Source organism: Agelaius phoeniceus, chromosome 29, assembly GCF_051311805.1.
Source record: "Agelaius phoeniceus isolate bAgePho1 chromosome 29, bAgePho1.hap1, whole genome shotgun sequence".
Taxonomy (NCBI): Eukaryota; Metazoa; Chordata; class Aves; order Passeriformes; family Icteridae; genus Agelaius; species Agelaius phoeniceus.
In genome coordinates this window covers 5,381,267-5,398,228 of record NC_135293.1, presented here as the reverse complement: position 1 = coordinate 5,398,228, position 16,962 = coordinate 5,381,267, and the positions used below count along the sequence as shown (strand labels likewise).

The 16,962-nt window shown below is 52.7% G+C and overlaps 1 protein-coding gene across 4 annotated transcripts; it reads left to right on the top strand.

Annotated features, from left to right (window-relative positions):
* The first annotated feature begins 2,669 nt into the window (after positions 1 to 2,669).
* MATK (megakaryocyte-associated tyrosine kinase) lies at positions 2,670 to 16,956 on the top strand. Of its 4 annotated transcripts, XM_077191373.1 has the most exons (14): positions 2,670 to 2,871; positions 3,021 to 3,053; positions 12,523 to 12,579; positions 12,797 to 12,910; positions 13,022 to 13,137; positions 13,451 to 13,670; positions 14,551 to 14,644; positions 14,731 to 14,796; positions 14,933 to 15,032; positions 15,120 to 15,204; positions 15,370 to 15,443; positions 15,551 to 15,746; positions 16,084 to 16,170; positions 16,295 to 16,956. In XM_077191373.1, exons 3-14 carry the CDS (start codon positions 12,571 to 12,573, stop codon positions 16,475 to 16,477), a joined length of 1,344 nt encoding a protein of 447 aa, XP_077047488.1. In that variant the 5' UTR covers positions 2,670 to 2,871; positions 3,021 to 3,053; positions 12,523 to 12,570; the 3' UTR covers positions 16,478 to 16,956. The 4 variants fall into 4 exon arrangements, with proteins under 4 accessions (XP_077047488.1, XP_077047487.1, XP_054506099.1 ...); XM_077191372.1 differs by lacking the exon at positions 12,523 to 12,579; XM_077191374.1 differs by lacking the exons at positions 2,670 to 2,871; positions 3,021 to 3,053 and adding an exon at positions 8,842 to 10,041.
* Positions 16,957 to 16,962: the final 6 nt, after the last annotated feature.

The following is a 16,962-nucleotide window of genomic DNA, read 5'->3' as shown; positions in this document are numbered from 1 at the left end:
GCTCCTGATCCCTTCCCAGCCCAGACTGGGTTTGTGCTCAGGGTTGCCCTGAGCCAGGAGCAGGAGTTGTGCTTGGCCTTGGGTGAAGTTCGTGAGATTGGCTCGGACCCACCTCTTCAGCCCATCTGTGCAGAGGTTCTGACTTTGCCAGGTGTGCCTTCTGAGCATTACCTGTTGCACACTGGGGAGCCCGAGTGCCAGCCAGGTGCTCAAGCAGAAGCTTTTGCTTAACAAAGCAAAGCTTTTAGCAGAGACATTGCTTCAGTGTTGGGTTAGAGGTGTAAATGTCAGTAATAAATTTAACCCACCACTGCCAGCTGCTCTAATAATTGCTCTAATGAGAAGGAATAGAACAAATTGGGGAAGATTTCATAGGAACAAAGAGCTGCCAATAGTATGGAGGATTTTTAACTTAAATGCTATTAGGGAAGTCTTCCTAAACAGCTAAGAATTGAGCTACTGAGCCGTTTTCTTCATTCACAAACTGCTAAAAATAGAGGAAAGAAGGAGCAAACTTGTGAAAAGAAGGTGACAAAACCAAAGCAGACTACAACTGTGTCTGAGAGTGTACCTTGAGGCCTGGGTACATCCTGTTTGACATGACTGAGTAGGAGAGGTTGACACTTTCCTTGTGGGACAAATTGCTGTGTGAGGCTTTTGATTTCACATAAATTCATCATGATTTTTAACTTTTTTGCAACATTATTTTTCAACAATGTTTGATCAAGCTGTTGAACTTATGCAATGCTGGTTTATTTAGTGCATAATCACCTTACTCTGATTTTTCAAATACATATTTATGGGCTTTCATCTAGGGTTTTGTATTAGTCAGGCTTTTTTTTTTTCTGGGTGCAAATGCTGTTATCAATGCTGGGCCAGATGATGACACATTTAGATTATCTGCATTTTGTGAATTCCTGAAAATGTTACTTTGCTTTTACTTATGAAATCATACATTAAGATTCAAAATCTAAATTAAATCTTCATTTCTGGTGAGATCCAGTTTTGTTCTTCCCATTCTTACTATAAGCATGGGCAGAAAAAAGAAAAAAAAACCCCAAATTTAAGTATTATTTTTGCCTGGAAAATACCCATGATAACACAGGCAGGTGATTGACTGGCACCAGGAAGGGGTGATAATCTTCAAGAGAACATACCTGAGTGCACAATGGACTAAAAAAAATCTGCTATAAGAAATGCTTTATTAAATGATTGCTACTTCCCATAAGCTTTAAAATTAAGACATTTCCATCGTGGTGATAAACCCTGACAATGTATGTGACTGAATTATACTCCAGTTAAATTTCTCTGTGGGATTTTCAGATGGCTCTTTCTAGAGCCCTTTGCAGATTCAATGGATGCTGCATTTCCTTCCTGTCTTGAATTGCTGTGTAAGGTGCCTGGGAGCTTTTAAAGTCACTGTTACTCAATAGGGTGGCAACATTTTATTAAGGAATAAGTATGTACACCTCGAGAAAATACATCCGGGTGAGAAATTCCTGCTGTCACTGTCATGGTTAGTTATCCTGAGGGATATGCTTTGTGTCTCAGATTGGAAATGGTGAAGGTTAAAACATCAACTTTCCTGTAAGCTCTGAGTGCAGCTGCAATGGGTTTATGTTTAGTATTCAGACAGCAATGCCAGAATCCTACACTCAGATAAAAGATGTGACAGGAGGTGGGGAAAAAACTTCTCCTCTTGCACTTGGCCATCAAACTGCAGCAGGTGAGTGATGGAAAAATGCCAGGAAATATCCATGGAGACCCCCAAAAACTCCATCTCAGTGACAGAGGTGATAGATTCAGCTCTTGGTGTGCATTTGAGGTAGAATTTCTTGTATGATTATTGCAGTTAAGAAGATTACCAGCAGCTGTAAAATCCTGCGTGCACTCAGTTGTCTGAGAACATTAACATTTTCAGAAAAGAGCTCTGAAATCAGCTCTTCATTCTCCTGACATTCATCCCAAGGAAGATCTGCCACCAAGGTCAGGTAGAAGAGTTGATTTGTTGGGGATGTGTGCATTTTGGTGATAAAAGAGCAAATATAATTTCTTATTTGGCTATTTATGTAATCTAAATTCCCACAGAACCGGATACATTCCTGGTAGTTTGATGACCTGTGACAAAGCAGCCTAGTAATTAATTTCAAAATGCTGCAAACCCCAAGGCAGAGTCCTAAGAGTAGGCAAATGTCCAGAGAAGCAGCAAGGTTTGGCTAAAGGGAAAGCATGTTTGTCTGATTTTTTACTTCTAACATGTCACTTTAATCCTCTCCAGAGACAATGGGACATTTTGTAAACAAGGATTTAAATGAAGGATTCAGAGACACCTCAGATTCCTTTCCAGTGCCTAAAGGGGCTCCAGGAGAGCTGGAGAGGAAGTTTGAACAAGAGCCTGGAGGGACAGGAGCCAGGCAATGGCTCCCAGTGCCAGAGGGCAGGGCTGGATGGGATCTTGGCAATCAGGAATTGTTCCCTGGCAGGGTGGGCAGGCCCTGGCACAGGGTGCCCAGAGCAGCTGGGGCTGCCCCTGCATCCCTGGCAGTGCCCAAGGCCAGGCTGGGCAGGGCTGGGAGCAGCCTGGGACAGTGGGAGGTGTTCCTGCCCAGGGGTGTGGAATAAGATGAGCTTTAAGATCCCTTCCAACACAAACCATTCTGGGATTCGGTGATTCTATGGATTTTTCAGAACTGTATTTCCAGCCCCAGGCACTCCCACTTGACTTCTACAAAGCTCATGTTGCTTTTCGGAACACTCACAGTTGTTATTTATAGAAAAGCTTTTAAGGGAAGTCTCAGATGCTGTAACTGTGGGCTCATTCCAGAGAATCTAAAGCTCAGTTGATCAGCCTCTCACATTTTCTTACTTCAGGTAAAGCAAGATTTCAGAATTATTTAAGTAATTTTTAAATAGTTTTTAATGTTTTTAATTCTTTGCCTGCTGATGTTTGCTGTTAAAAAGCTGACTGCAATATATTCATTTTTGTGATGGGTTTTCTTTTTCATCTCTTGCATTGACAGATGAATCTGGACTGCAAGATCCCTGTTAGGAAGGTAAGTTGGATGCTTTAGAGACTGTAAGCTGCCAGGAACTCTTTACTGTAAAAGAAAAAATTCTTCTCTGTGAGGGTGGGCAGGCCCTGGCACAGGGTGCCCAGAGCAGCTGGGGCTGCCCCTGGATCCCTGGCAGTGCCCAAGGCCAGGCTGGACAGGGCTGGGAGCAGCCTGGGACTGTGGGAGGTGTCCCTGCCATGGCAGGGGTGGGATGGGATGGGTTTTAAGGGCCCCCCCAACCCAAACCATTCTGGGATTCTGTGACTCTGTAATGAAATGATGCACAGGTAGAGAAGTGCAGTTAATACCAGTTTGCTGAATGTCCCTGACAGTGGGATACTGAAGATTCTCACTGCAATTAACACTTTTAAACTACTGAGAGATGTGGACTACATTATTATACTTCTATCATTAATAACTCCAGAAATTGTGTTGATGTTGCTCAGATTTAAGTGAAGGGATTCATCAAAGTGTGAGAAGCATAGAACCACAGAGAATCCTGAGCTGGATCCCACAGGGATCATTGATCCCAGCCCCTGTCCCTGCACAGCCACCCCAAGAACCCCACCCTGAGCAGCCCTGGGAGCTCCTGGAGCTGTGGCAGCCTTGGCACCATTCCCTGGGGAGCCTGGGCAGTGCCCAGCAGCCTCGGGGGGCAGAACCTTGCCCTGAGCTCCATGCCAAGCCCTCACAGGAGGGTCCTGGTTCATTTGCTTCTCCACACTGACAGTGAGAGGTTGGGATGTCCCACCAAAGGAGAGTTCTCCTGTCTATAAGTGAAGTGCTACATGTGCTCAGTGATTCTCTGTGCCATTGACTCCTCTGTCCCATTTTTTATTGCCTATGTGGAAAACCAAAGAATTTATTGTAGCACATAAAATTGTACAGTGCATGACTCAAGCCCTCTCCCATCCTGTTTGCCCAGTTGTTGTTTCATATGCAGCAGGAAAGGCCATTTACATGTAATTACTTTTTTTTCATTAAGAGTTGCAATTTTCTTGACTGTGCAATGAGAGCATTGGCTTTCTTGATCAATATCAAATAAGCAAACATCAAAATCCTACATTTGCTCATGTTAAATATGATGAAAGGGAACCCAGTTTGAGATTAAATTAAAATTTCAGTAGCCAGTCTTGCCTGACACCTCTGGGACTCGGGGCAGGAGGTTGATGAAGAAGGCTTCAGCTTGGACACCAGATTCTTGGTTTCGTATTTTCAAAGGCACTGGCTACTGTAGCTTTAGATGAGGTTTTGCAATATAAGCTTAATTTTTGTGTATGGTGTAGTGATGGTGATGAACTTCTAAATAACTTAGAATTCCATCTTCCATAGTGTGTGGGAAGAACTGCAGATTTCTGTGTATTTCCTCCATATAGCTGCCTTCATTTCAGTTGAGTTGTTACCATTTTATCTCCTTCTTCTCCTGGCATGGTTTAAAACTGATGGTTTTGAGGGGAAAAAAACCATAATCCGGGCACCTGAAATCTTAAAAGAATACATTTGATGCACACAGTAAAAAGAAGAGAGACAGGTAGAAGAGCAGAGGGTGAAGGAGGTGGAAAAAATGACAAACAAGAAATGCTGCATAGTAATCATATTGCATGTATGAAATAATGCTCATATGATTGCAATTTTTACCTGTAATAAATCCTGGGTTAGTCTGATATCTTGCATTTTAAACAGTCCATTGCAGGTAGTTTTGTTGTACTATAATTCTCCAAAATTGTACAACTAATGACAGGACAAGAGGAAACAGCCTCAAATTGCAGCAGGGGAGGTCTGGGTTGGATCCAGGGGAAAGCTTCATGGAAATGTGGTCAGCACTGGCACAGGCTGCCCTGGGCAGTGCTGGAGTCACCATGCCTGCAAGTGTGCCTGGGGCACTTGGGGACATGGGTTAGTGGTGAACATGGGGGTTGTGCTGGGCTGATGGTTGTGCCTGATGATCCTGGAGGTCTTTTCCCACCTTAATGATTCTGTGATTCCATAACCATTACAGAAATTGCAGCGTTGTGTAAGAGTTGAGTTGCCTGTAGCAACAGTTCCTTTCCTTCTGTTATGTTTCCTTCCCTCCCACTCCTTGCTCTAGAAGAAACTCTTCCCACAGCAAAACATATAGAGAGATGTAATAAAGAAAAAAAAAAAAAAGAAATCAATCCCACACATACTCTGGTATCATGTGTATCGTTTAAACATTTTGTCACTTTAGAGTTCTGCCCTCTGGCCTGAAGTGCCTGAAGCTGCCAGGTTTTGCTGTGTGGGTTTGGGGTTTCCCCCCCACCCTTTGGAGCAGGAATCCTGGGCTCCAGGGGCTGGCTGGGACCTGTTTGTACAGCGAGGTGCAGACATGGCTTCATTCTCACTGGTTTGGAATGAAGCTAGCTGAGCTGTAACACAGCTTTGGTGCTGTCATAGTGGTACTGGAAAAGGAGTGCAATGGAGAGAACCAGAGCTGGACACTTGGGTTCTTGGGTGTGACACCAGCAGACAGCAAGAGAACTGCCACAGGCTTCAGCTTCATGTATTTGTTAAAGGCTGGGAGAGCTGGGGGAGCTCACCTGCACAAGAGAAGGCTCCAGGGACACCTGAGAGCCCCTGGCAGGGCCTGAAGGGGCTCCAGGAGAGCTGCAGAGGGACTGGGGACAAGGCCTGCAGGGACAGGAGCCAGGCAATGGCTCCCAGTGCCAGAGGGCAGGGCTGGATGGGATCTTGGCAATCAGGAATTGTTCCCTGGCAGGGTGGGCAGGCCCTGGCCCAGGGTGCCCAGAGCAGCTGGGGCTGCCCCTGCATCCCTGGCAGTGCCCAAGGCCAGGCTGGACAGGGCTGGGAGCAGCCTGGGACGGTGGGAGGTGTCCCTGCCATGGCAGGGGTGGGACTGAATAATCTTTTAAGGGTCCCTCCCAACCCAAATCATCGTGGAATTCAGTGATTCTTCATTTAAAGTTCTGTTTCAAATCACTCTTCACATTCCTTCAGGCTTTTTGGAGAATTTTGAATGGCTTTTTAGAACTTACTGAAAAGCATTGTTTCTGCATTGTTTATTGTGAAATGAAGCTGTTTTTTCTTTAAGTACATTTCTGGGGGGTGTAAAGAAGATTCTGTTTAGATATTATGGGATAAAGGTCATAGGCCATACAAAAATGTATTGGAGAGGGATGTATTTCAAAGCTTCCATGGATGTTTACATAGATGCATTGTTTTATAGAATCAGAATCCCAGAATGGCTGGGATGGAAGGGACCTTAAAGCTCATCCAGTTCCACCCCCTGGACAGGGACACCTTCCACTGTCCCAGGGTGCTCCAAGCCCCATCCAACCTGGCCTTGGGATCCAGGGGCAGCCACAGCTGCTCTGGGCACCCTGAGCCAGGGCCTGCCCACCCTCATAACCAAAGATATTTCTTCCTAATATCCCATCAAAACCCACCCTCGTTCAGTTTAAAGCCTTTCCCCCTTGTCCCATCACTACATGACCACTGTATGAACTAACCCAGTGCAGCATGTCCTGAGCTCTGCTGGAGCTGGGGCTGTCCCCCTGTATACTCAGTGCTGCCATAACCTCATGCCTTGATTGTGATCTTTGCTTTGCCATCCAGTTATCATCCTCTGTTAGTGGTAAACCAGAAAGATTAGGAAGTGTTAAAATATCCTGAGCACTTTCTATCCTGACCTAAGTCATATCAAAAGAGGATGAAAAGGTTAATCTGCTGCAAAAATATTTCCCTATTAGAAATTAGGAAGTAAAGCCATTGGATACTGCCACAAGTGCTGCTAGTAATGGGAGTCAAGTTATGATGCCAGATACTGAAGATTTAACTGATGGAGCAGTCCCCACTCAGGGCAAGTGGCACAGCTGTCTGAAAAAACCAACCAAATGTGGGACAAGCCTCTGTGTGCTGCACACAACCCACAGCACAGACACTGCAGCCAAGGCCTGGTGTGTCCCCATGAAACAGCTGCCCTGACATGGGGGCTGGGTGTCACCAACTTGCCTGTTCAGCTGCAGCTGAGCATCTTCCACTTGTCCCTTGAGCGTGCCCAGGCTCTGCTTTCATGCTGGGGCAGAGATTCGGGCATTGTTATTTGCTCTGCACAGGATTAGAGAAAATACCTCTTCTGTCATCCCTGTTCCATGGGGCTGCTGTGGACAGAGGGGAATGGCTCCTGGAGGCACCAGAGTGGCTCCTGGTGATGCAGAGAGGGATGAGGTGTACAGGAGTGCCTGAACCAGTGCTGGACACGGCCCCTCACAGAAGGAGGAGCTTAAGGCACCATCTGAAGCTTATTCAGGGTGAAAGAGGCTTTCAAATGATCCTCTCTGCAAATGAACCAACAATTACCTGCAGAGCTTCCTTCTACTCTGTGCCCCCAACAGCAGGAGGACGTGGACCTGCTGGAGCCAGGCCAGAGGAGCCACGGAGATGCTGCAAGGGCTGGAGCCCCTCTGCTCTGGAGCCAGCCTGGCACAGCTGGGGGTGCTCACCTGGACAAGAGAAGGCTCCAGGGACACCTGAGAGCCCCTGGCAGGGCCTGAAGGGGCTCCAGGAGAGCTGCAGAGGGACTGGGGACAAGGCCTGCAGGGACAGGAGCCAGGCAATGGCTCCCAGTGCCAGAGGGCAGGGCTGGATGGGATCTTGGCAATCAGGAATTGTTCCCTGGCAGGGTGGGCAGGCCCTGGCCCAGGGTGCCCAGAGCAGCTGGGGCTGCCCCTGCATCCCTGGCAGTGCCCAAGGCCAGGCTGGACAGGGCTTGGAGCTCTCATGGCAGAGGTTTAGAAAGGGATGTTACTCAAGGTCTCTTCCAACACCAATCATTCTGCAATTCTGTGATTCTGTATTTCTGGGTCGAAATATAAATCTTTGCTGTGATAAAGCATGTTTGAACTCAGTGACGTTCACTTTAAATGGTGGAGATTGGATGTCAAAGACACGTCTGCTTTTATGATTTATTTCCATTTTCTGGTTCCCCTTTTTGAAGAGAACCAGAAAATGAAATGCAGGGCAGACTCCTCGGGCTGGAAGGTACATTTCTGTTGAATCCAATGGTATTGTCGAAGAGGACTGAAAGGGGTTGAGTTGCCAAAAGAGAGCCTGTGAATTTGGGATTGCTAATGCCCAGATCCTGCTGAGACGACAGGAGATGGGTTTTTTGTACAAAATGTGTGCTGTTCCTGATAAATATTGTTGCCCATCTCTCCACCTCCGAACTCTGCTCCTTTGGATAACTTGGATTTTGGCAGGAATGGCACTGCTCAGTAACTTGCTCTGTAGGATGTTGAGCCTCGCTCTCCCTGGCCCAAATGGAAGATGTCAGGAGGAAAACGGGCGAGTAGGCAAAGCCTCAGCTTAGAATGTGAGGCAGATGTTCCCATCCTATTCCCATTTACTCAGTGACTTGGGAAGGGCTGCACAGTACCAGTGTTTTGGCTCTGTAGCTTTGGGAGGTACCTGGACACGTGGATTCAGCTGCACCCACCGAGCCTGGCGATGCCTTTGCTGCCCTGGAGAAGGGAGAAGGCAGTGCTGAGGTTCTGTGAGTTAAAGGCTCAGGCTCTGGCTGGGTGGCATGCCCCACGGTGGAAAGGGGACACCAGCTCAGGCAGAAGCACGTGGGAATCTCTGCTGGCTGTGCAGCAGGATGGGAAAAGCCCATTTAGTGCATCTGAAGTGCACATCTGGAGTGGCTCCCTGTGAGTGACACCGAGTTCTTCAGCCGTGGTCATGTCTGTAACAACGGCCGGATGTGGCAAAACCCAAAACCACAAAACTTTCTGTTTGTCACAGGGAGCCTGGTGCAGATCCTGGGAGTGCAGCACAGAGCTGTAAGGATGAACTCACATGTTTATTCTCCAGCCTGAACAGACCAGGTTTCTAAGGATCCATCCCTACAAATACAGGGAATAATGCAAGGAGTGCTCCTGGGGAAACATGCCCCAAGAATCCTATGAACAGTCTGGCTTGAATGGTTTGGGGAAGTTGTTTGTGTATGGAAAAATATAACCAGGATCTGAAAGTACCTGTTAGTTTGGATTAGTTTTCTTCTACACTGCCTTTGCCCTTGAAATGCAAATGTTTTCTGAAGGCTTAATGTCCACCATTTCATTAATTTTTTTTAAGTACATCTAAAAAGATCCCAAGACCCCTGAATGAATCTGGTGTTTGCCTACAACTGCATTTTCTTCTTTTTCATCGTTTTGCTTAGAATATTGGAAATGCTGAACATTAGTGCAGAACTGGTGTCTGGTTTTGTGGCTGGGATGATGAGCTGAAGAGATGGTTATTCCCTCCCCACTCATGTGGATGCTGCAGGATACAGATAAGCTGCTTCTCTTTGACATCAGTACTCATTTAAAGCTTTCTGTGCCATTGTCTGTCCCAACCCGCAGTGCCTCTGGATTGTCACCCCCAGAGGAACAGTGAAGAGTGGCCTGGATCAACCTGCTCTGAGGCTCACAGAGTCGATGTTGAGACAAGATTACGCCTGGGGATCCCTGGTCCCAGCTCCTCCTCCCCTGGGACTCAGTCCCCCTGGAGAGCTGTTGCCACCAGAGGCACCCACTCCATTGTCACTGCTCTGGCCAGGCCAGCAGTGGTGACAGCAGCTGTCCCTGTTTGCAGGGGGGTACTGATTCCCCCACAGGGCCACAGGGAACAGGATCTGGTGAGCTCCAGTTCCCTGCTAGGGAGGGTGTGTGACTGTGCCCTCAAAGGGCAGAAGTTGCTCTCAGTGTTGTCAAATAATGAGTCATTTCTGATGGAGGTTTGAGGGCGCAGGCGGCGCCAGAGCAGGGACCGCCCGGGCGCTGCATCACAGCCTCGGCAGCAGAGAAATCAGGAAATCAGCCCCAGCTCTGCCTGGGAGCTGCTCTCGGGCGTAGTGCTCGGCTCTGTGTAGGACAGAGACTCCCCAGGAGTTCAGGGATCCAAGCCCAGGCTCAGCTGTGAGCTTCCCTGGCGTCGCAGTCCCCGGCCCCACATGGGCACCGCTGAGGTAAGAGCCAGGCCCGAGGGGCGCTGAGGGCAGATGAGGCGTCCGTCCTGCTGTCCCCTCGGGCACAGGGAGGGATGGGCACCGTGCTGAGCCTGGTGGGCAGGGGGGAATGCCCGGGTGTCCCCCGTTTTCCAGCAGGGGAGCTGCAGCTGCCCTCTGTCCGAGTGACACCAGTGCCACTCCGGGGGGGAGAGCCCAGCGCGGCTCCATCACAGCCGGGTCCCCTCCTGTCACAGCTCTGGCACCTCCTCGCCTGGGGTAACTCTGTGCACTGGGAATAAGCTTGAGCTCTCCAGTCCAGGGTTGGGACAGCTTTACCAACACCCACTATGTTTCTGTGCTTCTCAACCTCATTGCAATTACTCAGGTTTACCAGTTCATAAAAGTACAGAACAGCCCCAAAACAAAGAAGGGAGCAAATATCTCCTCTCAGGCTTTCTGCCTGCACACTCTGCTTGTGGGAGCATTCATTCCAGTGATGGGAATTTCATGGATCAAACACCTCCAGGAACAAAGAGCTGCTTTAGGACCAGGCATGTGAGTGTCACCAGGAGGGAGGTGATTCACTGCTATCTCTGCTGGTGCCTGGGTGAGGCACTGGCTGGTGTCCAGGCTCTGCTGGCAGCAGGTGTCCACTGGGGGTGTGTGTCCATCACCCCGAGCCCCAGGGCTGGCTGAGGAGAAGCTCTTCCCTTTGGTACTCAAGTGGAGGATCTGTCCTTTCCCAGCATCAACTGCTGTCTGCATACAGGGGCAGGACTGACCAAACAGTTGCTGCTTTTCACCCAAAATTTCTGTCCTTGAGCAGCAGAAAATGAAGGAGAGTTGTCAGAGCTGCCATCAGCCCTCCTGGCTCAGCCAGCACAGCCCTCCTTGGACAGGATGTACCTTGGCACGGGTATGGAGAAGACCTGTTCTGGAGCTCTGTGTTCATGCGGTCCTCAGCATCCTGCAAGTGATCTGAGCTGCACCCAGTCATGGCAGCCTCTGGCTCTGCCAGCTGGGGAGCAGCTCACAGTGGCTGCCTGTGCAGCCCCAACTTCACCGAGACAACACGTGTGCCATGGATGGGCTGCAAGGCGAGGGGATGGCTTCTGCCAGAGACAAAACTGCTGCCTTCCAATGCTAATCTTGTAGCAGCTGCAATTGTCCCTGTTTTGTTGTTGGATATGGGCTGGCAGGATCAGACAGTCCTTAGATCCACACTGCCACAGAGAGGAGTTTACAGCAGTGATGCAGAGCAGTGATTGTGACTCACCTTCCAAAGAGCAAAGTCATCTCTGCTCCAAGGAGCTCATCCCACAGTGTGGGCAGCAGGGGAGGGGGGGATTCTGCCCCTCTGCTGTGCTCTGATTAGACCCCAGCTGCAGAGCTGCCTCCAGTTCTGAGACCCCCAGCATCAGGAGGATGTGAAGGAAACTGCTGGAGCCAGGCCAGAGGCAGCCACAAATGTGCTCCAAGTGCTGGAGCCCCTCTGCTCTGGAGCCAGCCTGGCACAGCTGGGGGTGCTCACCTGGACAAGAGAAGGCTCCAGGGACACCTGAGAGCCCCTGGCAGGGCCTGAAGGGGCTCCAGGAGAGCTGCAGAGGGACTGGGGACAAGGCCTGCAGGGACAGGAGCCAGGCAATGGCTCCCAGTGCCAGAGGGCAGGGCTGGATGGGATCTTGGCAATCAGGAATTGTTCCCTGGCAGGGTGGGCAGGCCCTGGCCCAGGGTGCCCAGAGCAGCTGGGGCTGCCCCTGCATCCCTGGCAGTGCCCAAGGCCAGGCTGGACAGGGCTGGGAGCAGCCTGGGACGGTGGGAGGTGTCCCTGCCATGGCAGGGAGTTGAATTAGATGGGTTTTAAGGTCCCTCTCAAACCATACCATTCCCTGATTCTACGATCCTCCCAAGGAGGTGACAGTGGGGATGAAGGAGGAAAAGACCCACAATTTTAAATTGCAAAGCTGTCATATGCATCCCAGCATGACCAGCTGGTGTCAGGGTAGCACAGGGACATTGTGCAATGATCCCACAGCCAGTGCATATGACAGTCCCACCTCAGCCCAGCCTGGCCTGTGTCCCCAGTGCCAGGCAGCCCCCGCACCAGCCCTGCTGCTTTCCACGTCAGCAGGGCCATGGCTGCTGCCTCTGGTGACTCGGAGCTCCCAAAAGAGGAGGTGAAAAAGCAAGTTCCTGGTAAAACCACATTACTCCCACACAGCTGTGGTGCTGGCCTCCTGCTGTGCCAGCAGAGCTGCTGAGAGCTGGGGCCCCTCCTTGGTGGCAGAGAGCAGGAGTGCTGATCCTGCTTCCGTGTGTGGGGCAGGAGCGTCCCCAGGACACAGCTGGCACAGGTAGAGTTTTCCTCCATCCTGTGGTGCCAGGCTGTGTGAGGGACAGGAGCTGCACTGGCCGGGGGAGTCTGTGGGACAGCAGCCGTGACCTGGGACAAGCCAGCTCAGCTCTGTCCCTCCACAGCCGCTTTGGTTTCTTCTGCAGGTGGCAGCAGGAGAGGACAGGGAGTCCCTGATGCGCTGACGGTTGGCCATGTCTGGGGTGAGCGGGGCAGCACAGGGACACCAGCAATGCCAGCTGACACCGGGGGGACCCCACGGTGCCCCCCGGCACCGAACTGGGGTGGAGGAGGGCTCGTGCCCAGTGCCCCTGGTCCCCAGACAGGGTTTCAGAGGGTCCTTGGGGCTGGCCCTGGTGCCGGGGGGAAGCAGAGGGGTCCAGCTCTCACTGTCCCCACCGACACTGTTTGTCCTTGCAGAAGCACTGGCCCCCCGGGACGCAGTGTGTCACCAAGCATGACCACAGCAAGCCCAAGCCCCGGGAGCTGGCCTTCCGCAAGGGGGACATGGTCACCATCATCGAGGCCGTGGAGGTGAGACCTGCGGCTGCTCGGGGACGCTCTGCTCAGCTGCCAGAGCCAGTCCCTCCCTTCCCAGAGGGATCCGCCCTTCCTTGCCCCGCTCTGAGACCCTCTCGTCCCCAGGGCAAAGGCTGGTACCGCGCCAGGCACAACGAGACGGGACAGGAGGGGCTGCTGGCAGCCAGCGCCCTGCGGGAGCGTGGGGCCATCCGCGCCGACCCCAAACTCAGCCTGATGCCGTGAGTACAGCTGGGGTGACTGGGGGCCGGGGGACCCCGCTGAGCCCCTGCGAGCTGCACAGCAGATGAGTCCAGCGTGTTCCCCCCATCCATGTTTTGGGGGCGCAGCTGGGGACAGAGCATCCTGTGGCCATGCCCTGGCCATGGAGGGATTTGCTGGGGCCAGTACCTGGCTTTAAGGGCCCCTAATTGTGCCAGGCCCGTGGAGAGGGGTTTCATGCGTTAGGGTCTGTGCAGCTTTGGCAGGGGCTTTGCTTTCCCCATCTCGCCGCTGCCCCTGGCTCAGCCCCCTCTCCAATGCCCCTGTCCTCAGCTGGTTCCACGGGAAGATCTCAGGGCTGGAGGCGGTGCAGGAGCTGCAGCCCCCCGAGGATGGGCTGTTCCTGGTGCGTGAGTCTGTGCGGCACCCCGGGGACTACGTGCTGTGTGTGAGCTTTGGCAAGGAGGTGATCCACTACCGCGTGGTGCACGAGGAGAATACGCTCAGCATCGACAGCCAGCAGTACTTCTCCAACCTCATTGACATGATTGAGGTGAGACCCCCGGGCAGAGGGTCCCACCAGTGCCAGAGCAGGGCAAGGACCTCGTGGGCTCACACAGAGGCAGGTCCTTGTCCTGTTCTGTGTGGTTTTCACTGGTGTTTTACTTGGTGTAATTCTCAATCCCCTTCAAAGGCTCGTGGTTCCCACTCAGTTTGGGGTGCAGTGGGTAGGTCTGGGATATCCCAAGGATGTCTCTGCAAACCAGCTGTGCCAGCTGCAGTCACAGTCCCCAGCCAAAGGCCTCATTTTAGCCCTATCCCTGCTTATTCAGTGCTTCACGTAGCAGGAAGACCCTGGTGGCCTCTGCCTCCCCTGGACTTCGAGGCATTTTTCTGTGTCTCCTTCCACTCAAAGCCCCCTCTCACCTGCTGACCCCACAGGGCTCCCAGGCTGTTGTGTGAGCTCTCACCCCTCCAGTGAGTTTTTCCTGGTGGTCCTTCCCTCACCCTGTCTCCTCTCCAGGGAGTTGCACTCTCCTGGTTTCTTTTTAGACACAACTTTTGGGTGGCTCCTTTCCTTTCTCAGCTGCCCTAGCCCCACTTTAAAACTCCAAAGGTTGTCCTGTCCCATCCCATCCTGTCCCATCCTGCCCCATCCTGTCTGGCTGCTTCCTCTCCCATCGCCTCTGCCAACTGCCCTCAGCTGCTGCAGCCCCTGCCAGGGGTTCAACCACACCAGTAGCATCCCACATCCCCTGTGGTCCATCGTGGTGTTCCTCTGGCTGTGCCCAGAGGGGAGCAAGGCTGAGACATGGGCTGCCCTCGAGGGTGGCGATGGTGCAGTCTTGTGGAGCATCCCAAAGCTGTTCCCTGGACACCCCAACCCTGAGGGTAAGAGCTGGCATCACCTCCACCTGTTCATCCCTTGGCAGCATTACATGAAGGAGCAGGGAGCCATCTGCACCAAGCTGGTGAAGCCCAAAACAAAATCTGGGATGAAGTCAGCTGAGGAGGAGTTGGCCAAAGGTAGGGGATGGTGGGAGGAGGCTGTGGTCTGCATTTTAAGGCCCCACTGGTGACCCCTGCTAACCCGCCCTTGTGCCCATGCCCAGCTGGCTGGTTGCTGAACCTGAAGCACCTCACACTGGGAGAACGCATTGGGCAAGGCGAGTTTGGAGGTAGGTGAGAGGGTGGGGTGGAGGTTCCCCAGATGGCACTGCCTGATCCCCTCCCCGTCTCATGGCACGGGGGGCTCAGCCTGGAGTGCAGGAGGCCGGGTGTGGGGCTCAGCCTGACTCTCCCATGCTCTCCCAGATGTCCTGCAGGGCGAGTACTTGGGGCAGAGGGTGGCTGTGAAGAACATCAAATGTGATGTGACTGCCCAGGCCTTCCTCGCTGAAACAGCTGCCATGACGTGAGTGCTCCATGCAGTCATGGCCCGACCCTGCCTGTGGCCCGGGATGAGCAGGTACCTCCTTGACTCAGATCCCCTCCATTCCAGGAAGGTCCGGCACAAAAACCTGGTGTGTTTGCTGGGAGTGATCCTGCACAATGGCCTCTACATTGTCATGGAGTTCATGAGCAAGGTGAGAGCACCAGGCTGCTCCTCAGCCAGTGGGACCCATCACCACTTAGATTTGGGAACAATATCCTTGCCTGGGGGCTGAGTCATCACAGATGCCAGGCACTGCAACACCTGCAGAAGGCAAAGTCTCCTGTTGGTCCTGACTCATTTTATCCTCCTCTGTCAGGGCAACCTGGTGAACTTCCTGCGCACGCGGGGCCGGGCGCTTGTCCCGACCCAGCAGCTCCTCCTGTTCGCTCTGTAAGTTCCCCTCCTCCTCCTCTGGGCTGGGACCAGGGCTCTGCCTGCCCCTGTGCAGCCCCAGGGAACGCTCGGTGACACAGCTCTGTCTCACTCGGTTGTGGCAGGGATGTGGCTCAAGGCATGGACTACCTTGAGTCCAAGAAGTTGGTGCACCGGGACCTGGCTGCCCGCAACATCCTCATCTCCGAGGAGAACGTGGCCAAAGTGAGCGACTTCGGCTTGGCCCGGGTCAACCCCAAGGGTGCAGATGCCACATTGCTCCCTGTGAAGTGGACGGCACCAGAGGCCCTGAAACACAATGTGAGGGACAGTGAGAAGGACAGGGCTGGCCAGGGCATCCTTCCAAAGCATCTCACGCCCTTGGGTTGCCCCTGCTTGTTCCCATTCCCACTGACCCACCCCTGCCCCATGGTGGCCTCTGGCACAGCCAGCCTTGCATCTCCCAAAATTCTGCCTCTGTCCTGAGCAGGCGTGCAGTGGGAATTGGGGCAGGATGATGGGACTGGGGGGTGTTCACACCCTGGGGAGCTGAGGGGGGGCAGGGGGCAGTTACTGTCCTCTGTCCTGCCCTTGGGAAGCAACGGGGACCCAGCGCAGCCCTCAGCTGGCTTCAGCCTCCCCTCTCCTGCCGCCACAGAAATTCTCCTCCAAGTCAGACGTGTGGAGCTATGGGATCCTCCTGTGGGAAACCTTTTCCTTTGGACGAGCACCCTACCCCAAGCTGGTGAGCACTGTGCCAGGGACCACCACAGGTTACACCCCACTGGCAGTGACGGGACAGGGACACCCCACTGCTCCCTGAGCAGAGCAGGGAAGGGGGTTGCCAACTGGCTTCTCCATCCTGGCAGGCCCTGAAGGAGGTGACGGAGCTGCTGGAGCAGGGGTACCGCATGGACCCCCCCGAGGGCTGCCCGCCCACCGTCTATGCCCTGATGAAGAGCTGCTGGGAGCTGGAGCCAGGCAAGCGCCCGTCCTTCAAGAAACTCACAGAGAAGCTGCAGAAGGAGCTGAAGCACCTGAGGGACATTTAACCCCCATCCTGCTACCGGGACACAGGACCTGAAGCCCCTAGACCCTCCAGGGTTGGGAGTGGCAGGGCAATAGAGGCCAGGAACAGGAAGGTCTGTGGTGCTGCTCTCTCCCTGTGGAGATGGGGCAGCAGCCTCCCTCCATCCTGGCATGGTCCTTCTACCCACCACACAGCCCAGAGAAAGTTGCCATGGGATTGATCTCCCCTGGCCCACCACAGTGGGGAGCACAGACCCCAAGGCAGCCAAGCCCACACCCCTGTGCTCAGCCCCAGGAGCAGATGCTGCATGTGGGGTCCCTTCAAGCTGCGACTCCCAGTGATGGGAGACAGGACTGGACATCTCCACTCACTGGAGGATGAGACCCCACCCTGACTCAGCCCTGCCCCAGCGCTCAGCCCTACATGGGGATGCTGGCACAGCCAGATAAACAACATGGATTTGGGCTTTTTGATTAAACCAAAGAATCTAGTTCAACAGCATCTTTA

What these genes read in the sequence shown, in the direction of transcription:
- MATK (XM_077191372.1), top strand. Translation starts at nt 3,021, where the DNA reads ATGAATCTGGACTGCAAGATCCCTGTTAGGAAG. An exon ending in CAGAGGCCCTGAAACACAAT is followed by an intron (nt 15,747 to 16,083) that starts GTGAGGGACAGT and finishes CTGCCGCCACAG; the next exon opens with AAATTCTCCTCCAAGTCAGA. An exon ending in GAGCACCCTACCCCAAGCTG is followed by an intron (nt 16,171 to 16,294) that starts GTGAGCACTGTG and finishes CCATCCTGGCAG; the next exon opens with GCCCTGAAGGAGGTGACGGA.